The sequence below is a fragment of the Protopterus annectens genome, chromosome 4.part0, assembly GCF_019279795.1.
Source record: "Protopterus annectens isolate FY-2018-M chromosome 4.part0, PAN1.0, whole genome shotgun sequence".
In the NCBI taxonomy this organism is placed as follows: Eukaryota; Metazoa; Chordata; order Ceratodontiformes; family Protopteridae; genus Protopterus; species Protopterus annectens.
In genome coordinates, this window is record NC_056733.1 from 620,656,028 (window position 1) to 620,670,399 (window position 14,372).

Sequence of the window (14,372 nt, forward strand, 5' to 3'; positions counted from 1 at the left end):
CAACATCACGGTTATGTGATATGTGAACAAACAATGTGGACAGAATCGCATCTTTTGTGCAGGCAAGCTGTTTTGGCATGGGAATTGGCAACTCAGTACCAAGTCACTCTGCAGACAGTGTACATTCTTCCAACTAAAATGTTGTGACAGGTACTCTGAGCAGGTTCACGACTCAGTCCCACAAATGGATGCTTCACAGGGATGTGTTTCTAGACATTTTCCACCAGTGGGGTACACCTCAAATGGATTTTTTCCCTCCCCTTTGAACAGAAAACTTCCACAGTTTTGTGCCAGAGTTCCAGATTCTCTGGTATGAAAGGTGGATGCCCTATCAGTCTCTTGAAAGGGGGATGGTTCTCTATGCATTCACCCCCCATTCCCTCTTATTCAGAAAGTTTTGCTTAAGGTTCACTGGACAAACCAGAAATCTTGCTGGTGATTCCCTTTTGACCAAGACTACATTGGCTCCCTCTTCTGCATTTAGCCAAGGACAATCATCACATTACCTCACAGGATGGATCTCCTCACACAAGACAAGGGATCACTCATTCATCCTCAGTTGTCAACTCTGCAGCTCACACTGTGAGTGATTTTTGATTCCTTTTCTTCTGACACCTTTGCTGTGAGGACATGCTTAGGGTGCTGCAGGAGGTCAGGAAACCCAATGCTAAGAAATCCTCCTCATCCAAATGCAAGATATTTTCCATCTGGTGTCTTTCTCATAACCTAGACCCTCTAAATGTGGACATTCCTTTCGTTCTAAGCTACTTGTGTAAACTTTTGAAGGCTGGGTTGGCTTATTCTTCTGTGAAAGCTCACCTTTCAGCTATTTATGTATGTCTGTCTCTGTTTCCCCCTTTGGTCTCCAGATTGAAGATTAAACTTTTTGTTCAAAGGCGTCCTTCATGTTAGACCTCCCGGGAAACCTTTTCCACCTCTCTTGGATCTTAATTTTGTTTTGGAAGAGCTCACTATAGTTTCTTTTGAGCCTGCAGCAACAGCTACCCTACAATATTGTACTTGGAAGACTGTGTTTCTACTTGCTATTACTTCAGCCATAAGGGTGTCTTAACTACAAGCCTTGATGGCATTTCCACCTTTCCTGGTTTTCCATAAGGACAGGCTTTCTTTGTATACCAACCCTTCCTCTGTGCCCAAGGTTTTGAATGAGTTGTTGCTTAATCAGACATTAATTTGCTCAACTCCCCCCCACGGTCTTTCAGTGAGAGGATCCTGCACATCTTGGATGTGCACAGACAACTCTGATTTCATTTCAATAAAACTAAAGCTGTCAGGAAATATCAGCTTTTTTGTCTCTGTTCATCCCAGGGCTCTGGGAAAGCTTGCTTTCAGGCAGGCTATTTCTTATTGGATTTCTAAAGCAATTTCCTTTTGTTATGTTTTTCATGGTTAGAGTCAGTCTTCTCCAATTAAGGCCCTCTCTGCTAGGGCTGTAGCTTCCTCTGGTGTTTTTTTTTTTTTTTTAAGGTTTGGATGCAGCCTCCATTTTAGAAGCAGCCACTTTAACTTCTGTGCATACCTTCACTAAACATTATAAATTGGATGGTGTTTCCTGCTAGAGCCATTCTTCATGGCTTTTTAGAGATCACTTCGGCTCCTTCCTCCTCGCTTTCTCCTTCATGATCTGTGGTCCTCTCCCTCATGTAATGAATACTGCAACATTGGAATAGAAGGACATAGAATAGTGGTGTAAAATCTTCGTGACCATAGATGTCCTTTTCTTCCATGTTGTAGTATTCTATCCCTCCCACCTTCCCCCTGGTTCCTTTTCTTTCTTTGGATGTTTGTTTTCCTCCTTGGTACCTTAGGCTGATGTTTTTCCTGGGGCATTCATTTCTAAGGATGGTACTTGCAGACATCACTTTTATGGCCAATGTGCAACGTCCCACATACCTAGGAATGGTAGAAGGCTTTTGTATACTGGCCGGACGTTGGGATCATTTATGGCAGGCAGTCTCACATGTAATGAATGTTGCAACTTGGAAGAGAAAGGAGCTCTATGGATGTTCGTGTTACACTGCTGCAGTCATTACACTTGGGTTATCCTGCCGTCAGGCGGTCCCGCAGTTGGCCAGAATTCCAAAGTCTTGGTCCGGCGTCGATTGCTGTTGCCTCCTCCCTGACATCAGTCCGACAGGGGTATATAAGGTGCAGCCGACACCATTTTCTTCCGTCTTTCTTGCCGCGCGGTGCCTGAAGCAGAAGCAGTTCGCAAGTGCCGGTTGGCCAACTCCTGAGATTTTCATTCCGAATCCAGAACCAGTATCTTCTAAAAAAGCTAAGTACCCCGTTGGGGAAACTTTTTCTTGCCTCAGACCGATGTCAGTAAAAGTTAATAACTGTATTTCTTGTGGGAAGCAAATACCTCATAAGGATTTCCACTTCTATTGTATTCCATGCCTAGGCCCTGACCACGACGTCACTGGTTGTCGGTTTTGTGCTAGGTTTAACAAGCGCACTATTAAACTTCGGTTTGATTTTGCCCGACATTATTTTGGTAGAAAATTCAGTTACACCATGACGTCAGAAATTCCGACCGCAATGCATAAAAAACGCAAGGACAGGCATCCGAGGCCCAAAACTGACGAGGCCTCTTCTAGGCCAGTCACTGGTTCTCCGGTTTTCAGCGAGGCGCCCACGCAGCCCCTGACGACCGCTTCCACAGAGCCACAGACCACATCCGACTCCCACGTGGAGCTGGCTGGGCCTTCGGATGCAGTAGGCCTTCAGCTTACCGATCCTAAACCTACAGAGGGAATCGAAGTAGCTGAGCAATCCACCATTACAGAGGGTGTTTTCAGACCTACCCAGTTAACCATTAAACCCTCTGTTAAGTCTAAGCCCCCCTTAAAAGCAAAGAAACGGAGACAGCTCTCTCCAGGACAGGCTTCCATGCCTAAGAAACAAATGCTAAAAATGGCTGAGGACCTAATCACCCTGATCAGGGGGTCCCATCCCCCTCCTGATAAAAGGCCCAGACAGGATGCAGACTATGAATCTTCTGACCAGATGTCCATTTCCTCTGACTCTTCCTCAGACCTAGGATACTCTCTACCTCCTTATGAGGATTCTGATGCTGAGGAATCAATTCCGTCAGCCTCTCCGCCTAAGGATTACTCCTTTGGGGAGACCTTGCATACCATGAGGGAGCATTTCCATTGGCAAAGTCAGGATTACTCAGAATCCAAGAAAAGGCTCAGAGACTTTCTTTTATTGCTTCAACACAGAGACCCCTTGCTATCCCGCCAGTTCTAGACATTGTGGATGAAGTGTACACTTAATCCAGTTTGAACCCTGGCTTTTTACCCCCAAGCCCCAGTTAAACCTGATAGATATTACAGAGTCCCTGACTCTCGCAAATTTCTGTACAAAAGCGCTGTTGCTGACCCTGAAACTATTTCTCAGGGACCCAAAGGGATTAAGGCCTCATCAGCAAAAAAACCCAGTTCCCTCTGACAGAGATTCCAGAGCTTTAGACAGATTGGGAAAGAAGGTATTTATGTCTGCAACTTTAGCAATGAGAGCCTTGAATTGCCAGTTTCACATGCTAAAATATCAGCAATTTTTGATGTCTCAGTTGAAATAAAAGATGCTTCCAGATTCATATCCTCCTAACTTAAAAGAAATGCAGGATTTATTGCATGCTGCTGAACAAGTGGGAAAACATACTTTGCTTGGTTAAAAGAACATACGTTACCAGATCATGTTAAGGTAAAATTATTGGATGCACCTTTGCAGTGGGATGTGCTGTTTGGAGTTGAGGCAGAGGAGGTATTAAAGAAGATGGAGGATAAGGCAAAATCTATGCAAACGGTGAAAGATTTCTTACAGGTTCAGCCTCCTCGTTTTAGCAGAAATTGGCCAACAAAGAATTGGTCCTTTCCATCACAGACAGACCTCAAAGGGGCAGATACAGACGTCCAAGAGGTAGACGTCAGACACAAGGCCCTTACAGGCCTCGACAGTGGGGCACACCAGGCCAGAAAGAAGGAGAAGACAGGCCTCAACCTTATAAAAACAGACTCAATGACTTTCCACTACAGCTGCCAAGCAGTTCTCTCTTGGCAGCCCCCTTAGGAGGAAAACTGGCACTTTTCTATCACAACTGGCATTGCATCACCAAAGACAAATGGGTTCTCAACATTGTATCTCAAGTTTACAGGTTACATTTTCACACCCTGCCAAGACTAAAAGGAATGCCAAATCTGCCACCAAATCAATGGGCAGAGGCTCAAAGACAAATTACAGCACTCATGGACATGAGAGCAATTCGAAAGGTACCACCACAGAAACAAGGACAAGTATTTTACTCAAGACTCTTTCTGGTTCCCAGAAAGGACAAAGCCTGGAGACCCATTCTGGACCTTTCTACACTAAACACTTACCTGGATGTACTGAAATTCAAGATGTTGACATGACAGCAGCTTCTTCCCATGCTGGGCAAGAAAGCTTGGCTCGTGAAATTGGACCTCAGAGGCATACCTGCATGTCCCTATCGGACAAAACTGCAGAAGATACCTCCGATTTCTAGCTGGTTCAATGCACTATCAATTCTCTGCACTGCCCTTTGGCTTACCTACTGCGCCCAGGGTCTTCACAAAGTGCCTGGCACCAGTAATTGCATTTTGCAGGCAAAAAAGAATTCAAATTTATCCATACCTGGACGACTGCCTGATTCAAGCAGAGAGCAAAGACATTCTACTAAAGCATCTGGCGTATGTAAAAAAATGATTAAGTTGCCTGGGGTACACAGTAAACGAAAATAAATCAAAACTAGTGCCCTCACAACAGATAATATTCCTGGATGCCAGCTTGAACACAACGGCCCAGATGGCTTATCTTATGCCAGACAAGCAAGGACAACTGACTCAATATTTTCATTTAATGGCAACAAAGACCCAACTCCTTGCAAGAAAAATTTTGCAGGCCTTGGGCTACATGGCATCTTGCATACTACTAATTCCATATGCCAGACTGCATATGAGGAAACTACAGTGGTACCTAAAGAGCGTATGGTCTCAACACTGTCAAAGTTTGGAAACAGTTATACCACTAATTCCTTGCCTACAACAGGAGTTTCGATGGTGGGCACAAACTTGTCACCTCAACAAGGGACAGCCTTTCACTCAACCCACAGCCAGGCAAACACTGACAAAAGATGCATCGGATTACGCCTGGGGGAGCACACATGGCAGGAAAATGTATCCAGGGCGAGTGGCCCACAGAGGAAAGACATCTCCACATCAATCAAAAAGAGATGCTAGCTGTACAAAATGCTATTATAGCTTTCTAAGGACCTACTGCATCCAGGACCATTACTACTAAAGACAGACAACACCACAGTTATGTGGTACATAAAAAAGCAAGGGGGCACACACTCCTACCCCCTCTGCAGACAAGCCATGACCTTGTGGAACACAGCTCTAAACTACCAAGTTCATCTGCAAGCACAATTCCTGCCAGTAGAGAAGAACACACTGGCAGAGGACCTCAGCAGAAACATTATGGACCCACACGAGTGGAAACTGCATCCACAGATATTCAGAATGATAACTCAAAAATGGTGGAGCCCGGACATAGATCTGTTTGCTTCCCCAAAAAAACTGCCAATTACAGAAATTCTGCACAAGGAGCTACCATCCACAAGCAAGGGAAGTGGATGCCTTCTCATTCAGCTGGAAAAAACTACAAGTATACGCTTTCCCTCCTTTACCTCTCCTCCCAAAGGTACTCATAAAAGCCAGGCAGGAAGAGCCAAAAATGATACTGATTGCGCCAGACTGGCCACACCAGCACTGGTACCCAATCTTAAAGAACTTAGTACAAGAACCACCCTGGATTTTGCCTCAAATCCCAGAGTTGCTGACAGCACATCAATCAGAAACTTCACAGCCAGCTAAAGACCTTACACCTAGCTGCATGGAAAATTCCTTAGTCAAGCAAGCAATGCCTCTCTCCAAAGCTGTTATGGATGTCATTCTAGAGGCCAGAATGCCTAGCACCAGGAAAGCATACTCTGATAAATGGAAGAGATTCTGTGCCTTGAACCAAGTGCACAGCCTTGACCCTCTTGTCCCAAACATTCCTCAGATACTGCAATACTTAACTGAGATGCTGGACAAGGGCCTCTCTTTTTCATCCATCAAGATCCATGCCTCAGCTATCTCTGCTCATTACAACATGGATCCACCAATTTTTTCTAATCCTTTGCTCAAACTATACCTCAGAGGGGCTAAAAACATAAGACTGCCCCGTAAAGCACCTACACCAACTTGGGACCTCAACTTTGTTTTGGAAACATTAACTCTACCTCCTTTTGAGCCAGCTAATACAGCAGAAATAAAATACATCTCTTGGAAAACTGCTCTGCTACTGGCAATTACATCAGCATGAAGAGTTTCAGAATAACAGGCACTAATGGCAGTGGAACCTTTCCTCATCTTCCACCAGGACAGGGTGTCTTTAAGAACTAACCAAATGTTTATGCCAAAGGTCTTATCAAGTGTGGCTCTGAACCAAACTATTCACTTGCCAACTTTTTATCCAAAACCACAGAACAAAGGGGAGAAATTGATACATTCTTTGGACCTTCACAGACGGTTAAGCTTCTACTTGGACAAAACCAAAGCTTTCAGAAAATCTGAGCAATTATTGGTAGCATACGCTACAGGAGCACAGGGAAAAGCCATTTCAAAGCAGACTATTTCAAAATGGATAGGGCACTGTATACGTTTCTGCTATACCCCCAATGGGAAACCTGTACCTAGCAGCATTAGATCTCACTCCACCACGGCAACAGTCACTTCAACTGCCTACCTCAGAGGAGTACCTACCAAGGATATTTTGGAAGCAGCAACATGGAGTTCTGTGCATACCTTAACCAAACATTACCATTTGTCTTTATACTCCAAATCCAGAGCTGGCTTCGCCACTGCTGTACTGCAGGGCCTTATAGCCACCCTTTAATACCTTATAGATCCAGCCTCCCTACCTCAGCTTTGGGATTCCACCCAAGTGTAATGACTGCAGCAGTGTAACACGATGAACATAGTACAGTTTTGTACCTACCATAAATGTAGATGTTCGAGTGTTGAAACTGCTGCAGTCCATCTTACCCTCCCTCCTTCCCCTCTTACTTTCTGGTACTTACCTAGGACATCTACCCTTTTTACCTATGGGTAGTAACCTAAAAATGGTTGTTTGCTTTTCTTTTGTATTGTTTACTAGCAATTTGAATTGCCTACCTGTTTGGGGGGACCTGACATCTGGGGCAAGAAAAACTGAAGAAAATGGCGTCTGCTGCATCTTATATACCCCTGTTGCACTGACGTCAGGGAGGAGGCGACAGCAACCGACACCGGCCCAAGACTTTGGCCGACTGCGGGATAACCCAAGTGTAATGACTGCAGCAGTGTCAACACTCGAACATCTACATTTATGTTAGGTACAAAACTGTACTTTATGGTAAGATTTTATGCAACTGTTTCTTTCCAGAATGCATCTGTTCTATTCACCCCATCCATCCTCAACCCCTTTTCCCATTTTGCACATGGCTGCAGCCAGTTTGTGTGTCCAATCTACCTGCCTCATGTCTTTGGACTGTGGGAGGAAACCAGAGAACCCAGAGGAAACCCACAGGGCCACAGGGAGGACATGCAGATTCCACACAAAAGACACCCCAGCTGAGAATCGAACTGGAGAACCTCTTGCTCTGAGGCAACAATGCTAACCGCTGCATCACCGTGGACATCCTTTCCCCATGACCAGTCCTATTTAGTTTCATGCAGTTTAACATTCTACTACTGTTTATATATTTAAAAAAGGCCATTAGTAGCCAAGGATAGAAAATGCTTTCTTTAAACCATTCATTTTTCAGTGTTACAAACATCTGACCCAGTGAATAAAGCACTTAGGATGGATGCTGTAAACTTTTCAAAATGCATATCTTGTATAAACATACCGTACTAGATTGTTAGCCCAACTGGACTATGTGGGACCATTCAGCAAGCGACTCAGTTAAAGAACCAAGATGTTCTGCTTCCATAAATCTATTTCATTTGACAGTTACATTAATTAGAATATTTATTTTCTACACATCCATTCTAAACTCTCTCCATTGGTCCCCAGTCCTTTAACCCATTATTTGCCCCTGGATTCATCACTGTTCTGTTTCGATGCCTCACATTTTGATCATGGCTGTTGGACATCTGTTCTGGTACTTGAACTATTGTTTGTCTAAAAAATGCAAATACTGCCAGACACTGAATATTTCTAAAGCATAGTTAAAATATTTTGAAAATGTTTAAACATTCATTCCATTTAGACAAATAGCATAGGCTTTTGTTAATTTTAAAACTTCGGTGGTGGTGCTGCGGTAGCGTTGTCGCCTCATAGCAAGACGTTGTCCTGTTCGATTCTCAGCTAGAGCGTCTTCTGTGTGTGGAGGCATACATGAATGGGGCGTGCCTTCGTTGAAGGTTGTGCATCAGGGCTGGTAACCCGGTATTTAAAAATCCACTACCAATCATTAGCGGACCGGAGTTCCGCTGTGGTGACCCCTAACCGGGAAAAGCCGAAAGACACAAACTGTTTGATATTTTCCTTAGATTCAGCCAAAGACTAGTTTAAGAATCTACCGCTGTCAACATGCATGTAAGTACACATCTATAAAGTAAAACTTTAAATATGCTTCATGTATATGCAGGCACTTGACCCAGTATCTAAAAAAAAAAAAAAAAAATAGTAGATGTAATCTACACAGATATCTGTTTTGTGTTTATTCCATAACTTTTTTTGTCTACTCTTATGATTAACACGCCACCATATTTAATTTTACAGATGAATACTGCGTGTTAATTTAACATGCTGTATCCATTTGCAAACACAGTTTTTGGCATCTGTACCTTGTTATCCAGCGTTAAGCTTATTCTTGGCACTTGTCATTACTGTTCTCTATGGATCAGTGACTTTTGTCAAGTGCCCAGACAAATTTCACCCTCTTAACTTTACAAATTTAGCAACGTATGTGCTGGTAAATGCTTACCACATGTTCTTGCCATTTTAGGCCCACACATTCTTTCATTAGAGATTTCATTATCTTGTTTTTAAAATAGTGTACCTCCAACGTTCCCCAGTTCATGGTGTTATGAAGGACGTTTCTGGTCTGCTAGCCATCTTATTTATTGGATAGCAGGCATATACTGATGACAGTTGTCTCCTCATTCATTTACTGTGTATCATGAAATATCCATTTTTCTTAGTTCAGCAGTCTCCTCATCATTTGGTTTCACTTTTCACTGAGTTGCTGTAACAAGTAATTATGTTTCCAGTGGCTTCATCCTGACTGTGAAAGGTCAGTGCTTCACTATTCCAGAACATCTTCAAAGCTGGAAGTGAAATTTCAATGTTTACATTCTTTTTCATCCACAGCACACACCGTTTCGATGTCATCTTAGAATATTCATATTCCATAACACCATTTTCCACTAAAGGAAGCTTTCTCCCCATGTGTCATAACTTCGACTAATTTGTCTTTCATAAGTCAAAAATTATGTTAGGATTGTCCTTTGATTTCCATAATTAATTTCAGACTCTGGTAGTGGCAAGTATTTTACCTGTGCTGTTACAGATGAGTGTTTTGTAAAACCATTACACACTGCCATCTTGAAATTTTTTTTTTTTTTTTTTTTTTTACATATTCCATCAAGTTCATTTTGTTTCACCTTCTGAAATGCCATGCATACTGAAAGTTCACCTTTTGTGTTCTTTGTTCCAGTTTAAATATTGCTCCAGCAGCTTTACCACTTGTACTAACTTCAAAATGTTGCACATTTGTTGTTTGGCTAGTTCAGTGACTTCCTACTGGTCATGCAGATACTTTGCTTCTTTAATTGTGGCAACCTTTAAATGTTTCGTGTATGCCTGAAACAGTCCTGCCAAGTTTGCCATCTGAATTATTATGGCCTCAAAAGTGCTTGCTATTTCAAGCATAATTCTGCAATTTTGTATTAGTAGAGAGCAGTCACATTCTGAATCATGCCACCTTCCTTTTCATAGTATTATAGTTCCATCACACGGTTTTTCATTACTTAAGCATTAACAATCAACACTTTTACTCATTGACTTACCAAAAGGTTTAACTAAGATAGTTTAATTGGACTGGTTAGTGATTTCAGCTGGTCATTTAATGGAACAACCCAAAAAGGGAGCTAACTTTTCCAGGCTGTGTCTGTTTGTGCACATGTCTGTGCATGCGTCTGTGTCTGTGCATGTGCGTCTGTGTGCGTGCGCGTGCGTCTGTGTGCGTGCGCGTGCGTCTGTGTGCGCGCGTGCGTCTGTGTGCGCGCGTCTGTGTGCGCGCGTGAGTCTGTGTGTGTATGCGCGCGCGCCTTTTGGATCTTTTTGGAGAGGTGATTAGCTGTACTCTGTGAAGGGCTAATGGTGCATACTATTCTCCATAAGGGAATAGTCAACAAATTAAAAGCATGAAGTACGAGACTGTATTTAATTTGAGTGTACGTCTGTTAACCTAAGCTGGCCAACAGCTCAGAAATCATGCAAGTCAAAATTAATTTAGAAATATTTACTACCATCATGTTATGCATACCAAAAGTGACATGTAAGATGTTAACATCTCAGTTGTTGGCCAGCTGTTGTGATTCATTGAGGCGAGAGTCAAACAGGTCAGCTTTTGACAATTGTATTCTTCGATGCTCTGGTCTTGAACTGGGATTCGATGATGTTTTTCGATCTTTTAATACAGATCCATCAGTAGGACATCTACAGTTTATGTAAGTTCTTACACAGCTGTATTATACTTGTTTAAAAATACCAGCTCATACTCAAATGTTAAATGCGAATCTTTGTTGCAAAGGCAGGTTACCTAGTCTTGCACTTGGGCAACTTGTGTGGAGGTTTTCTGTGAAGGTGATTTAGAATGATCCGTTGACCTTGTGATACTTGTGTACTTATTTTGTATTATTTTAATTTGTAGAATGCACTTCTGCTGTTCTTGCCTGATATTTTTATGTATGGCTATTGACCTTTGAATTCATTAGTGTTTTTCCTTCCCCAGACTTCACTTAATAAGAATTTAACACCAGCAGAGGAACCATTTAAGAAAAGTAAATAGCTTTAGAGGCCTTAATTGGCCAAAGGCCAGCTGCTTCTTCCCCAGTTGGAAGACATTGTGTGCTGTACAAGTGACACCTAGCAGAGGTTGGTTACCTAGCAGGTCTGCACAGAACAGTCTAAAGTATGTAAGGTTTAAGTGAGATAGAGTATTTAATTTGGGTGGCTTATTGTGAGATCCACTGTATTGTTAATGTAGACACATTTCTCTCTTTCTGACAGGCCAGCTTGAAGCCCACAAGTTCCCTGCCTGAATATTTATAAATGCTCTACAGCTATAGAGACATCAAGAACAAGACATAAAAGCATGTTGAAAATTCAACTCCTAAGCTCTGACTTCTCCTTTTTGAATATTCCCAAGGTTAAACCTTGGCAAAGTGTGGATTCTCTGATCAGCTGTAAATGTAGTCTTGTATGAATGGTAGGGAGTGATGTTATATGGGGAATGGCTAGGAAAAAATAGGTTGTTACAAATACTTTCCCCTATAGCAGACTTGAATGAGAAACTAAAAGCATTGTGAAGTAAATTGATGAGACTGCAGTAGGTTATAGGACGCTACCTCCGAATTCCAGTGCATGTTAATGTTTATAACAGTTCTGTTTTGTATACAAAAGTAATGTCAGTTTTCCTGTACTTTTGCACAGAACATTGCAATCATCTCTGAGGCAGCTAGTTCAGGCATCTCATTACAAGCAGATCGCAGAGCTAAGAACCAGAGAAGAAGAGTACATATGACACTAGAATTACCATGGAGTGCTGATCGAGCAATCCAGCAGTTTGGTGAGATTGTTTTTTAATCTTCTGTGTATATAATCAAAGTGGTTGCATTTCTACAGAATGGTTATAAATCAACATTTTTAATGAAACCTAGAGTCTCAGAAAAGAAAGTCTCAAAATATTGCTCCCAAAACATTAGAAACTCACTCATAAAAATATCCAGTGTTTACCCTCAATGAATCATAGAGTTCTGATGATGACCCCACCTGCACCCCAGTCTCTAAACATACTTTCCTGCAAGGTCACACAAGACATTGAGAAAAGGGAAACTAATTAAACTCTACATTTCCCCTTATTTAATCACTTGGCATTGAAGATGTTGGTATAGTCATTGGCAGAAAAAACAGCCAGTGCACTTATACTGTTGTCTGTAAAGTATTTTCTCATAAATGTGTTCAACGTTTGAAATTGCTCCAAAATGTTACCAACACGTCAGTTTGTTCCTTAAAAATTGCATGGAAAACACTTTAAATGTACAAATTTGGGGTGCTTAAAATATTTTTCCAAATGTTACTCAGGTTAACTAGCCTGGATATTCGGAGTCATTTTTTGCCGCTAACAGTAGAAAGGACATTTGTGGATTACAGCTACATGGTGGTCTGTGCACACCTTCACTAAGCATTACAAGCTAGATTTGATATCCAGATTTAGAGCTGGTTTTGCCATAACAATTCTACAGGGTCTCATTGACTCTACCCCTACTCCGACCACCCAGGGTTCTACCTAAAAGCTTTGGTACTGTCCCTACAGTAATGAATACTGCAACATGAGAATAGAAGGGCATACAATAGTTGTGTAAAATCTTACCATAACCTTAATTGTCCTTCTCTTACATGTTGTAGCATTCAGAATCCTCCCCTCTTTACCTTTTTCTTTTATGATTTATATTCTTGTTTGGGTGTCTGCTTGGTGATGGATTATACTTTTTTCAGTAGCTGGTAGTTTGTTCTTCGTGTTTCACTATTGCAGTCATCACATTTGGGTTACCCTGCCCAGGGTAGCCCTTGGCCAGCCTGAATACCAGAAGCTTTGTATTTCTGCATCTGTTGAGGTGGCTTCAGGACTGACGTCAGGTCATCAGTACTAGAAAGGTTCATCCAGACTCTGCTACACTTTGCTGTGAGGGAAAGATTAGTTTGCTTTTTATTTGTTGTATTACTTTATTGCCCTTTTCTATTTTGAATATTGTGATTTGTTTTATTTACCTAGTGTTTTGCTTGTATTCTGCTTTTAACTGCATATTAAAACTTGAAGAGAGACCACAGCTTTGTCTCTTGTGAGTCAAACAGAATTTCTTTTTCCCCACCCTCCCATCTGGTTGCTGTAGTGTTCTTAAACACCACTGTCTTTCTAGTTGCCTTCCACTTATGTTAATTTGACCATATATCTCATTTCCTCTCTGTTTTTACTGGCTTGTGTGAGTAAGCACAGAATTATCATTTTGTGAAATCACTCCCCTTCAACTATTTAAATTTATTGGCCATCTTACTGTATTCCGTAGTACCAGAATACAAAAGTGACCACCCCCTTTCAATCTGTCTTGCTGTTTTAAAAATAGTGACTCTCCACTAAAACTTAACTTTTTAGACCGGCAAAACTTAAGTTACCTACTTTCACATCTAACTCCTCTAGTGCACACTGCAGTGTTTAGGATAAACCATTTTTTTCATCTTACCTTGAAGCATCTGTGTGACTAGCACTTGCTTTAAAACCTGCTGGAAAGCACTAGGAAGTCTTAAACTGACACAAGCACTCAACTATCCTTGTTAATAAGGAGAAATTAATCATAGGCACTGAACAGCCTATAATTGCAAAGTAACTTGCTAAGGTAAGGGAAAACAGCTCTTGTACTTTACAAAAAAAAAAAGCACCAAGCCAGGCATGTCCAAGGGTCAGCTTCCTGTGATTTCTCCTGTCCACCTGGTGAATCTGGGCATACTGGGGCAATGCAGCAATTGCCTCATGTATACAGACAACCCTCTCCTCCTACCACCCAACATTACAACCTGCGAGAGATGCACTTACGTAGCCAAACTGGAAGCAAAGCTCTCTCCACCCAAGATTGTGCTAGGCAGTCAAGAGGAGAAGGTTAACACCCACACTACACCTCAAGCAACACATAGCCCTTCTAAACCCACACCACCACCAACCACACACAGCAACACTAAACCCATATATGTGGAGGCCCTTAACAGTAACCTGCCAAGCAACAAGGACCTCTGAAGCTGAAACGCAAAACAAACACCAATCACAACCATAGTGTCACATAGCTCACAACACCAGTGAATCACCCAACAACAGTCCCTAAGGCAAGATAACGTACCCAACACTTTAGTCATAGGTGACTCTATAGTCAGGCACACTGATGTCCCACTCACCAGGCTGAACAAGGAGAAAATTACAGTCAGCTGCCTGTCTGGTGCCAGTATCCGCCACATAACGC

At 42.1% G+C, this 14,372-nt stretch overlaps 1 protein-coding gene across 1 annotated transcript in view; it reads left to right on the forward strand.

Moving 5' to 3' along the window:
* The window catches only part of SBNO1 (strawberry notch homolog 1), a gene marked incomplete in the record, with an annotated part of 3,303,179 nt that overhangs the window by 2,167,518 nt on the left and 1,121,289 nt on the right, over positions 1-14,372 (forward strand). The window contains 1 exon segment of the mRNA XM_044068578.1: positions 11,797-11,932. Coding sequence (XP_043924513.1) covers positions 11,797-11,932 — 136 coding nt within the window.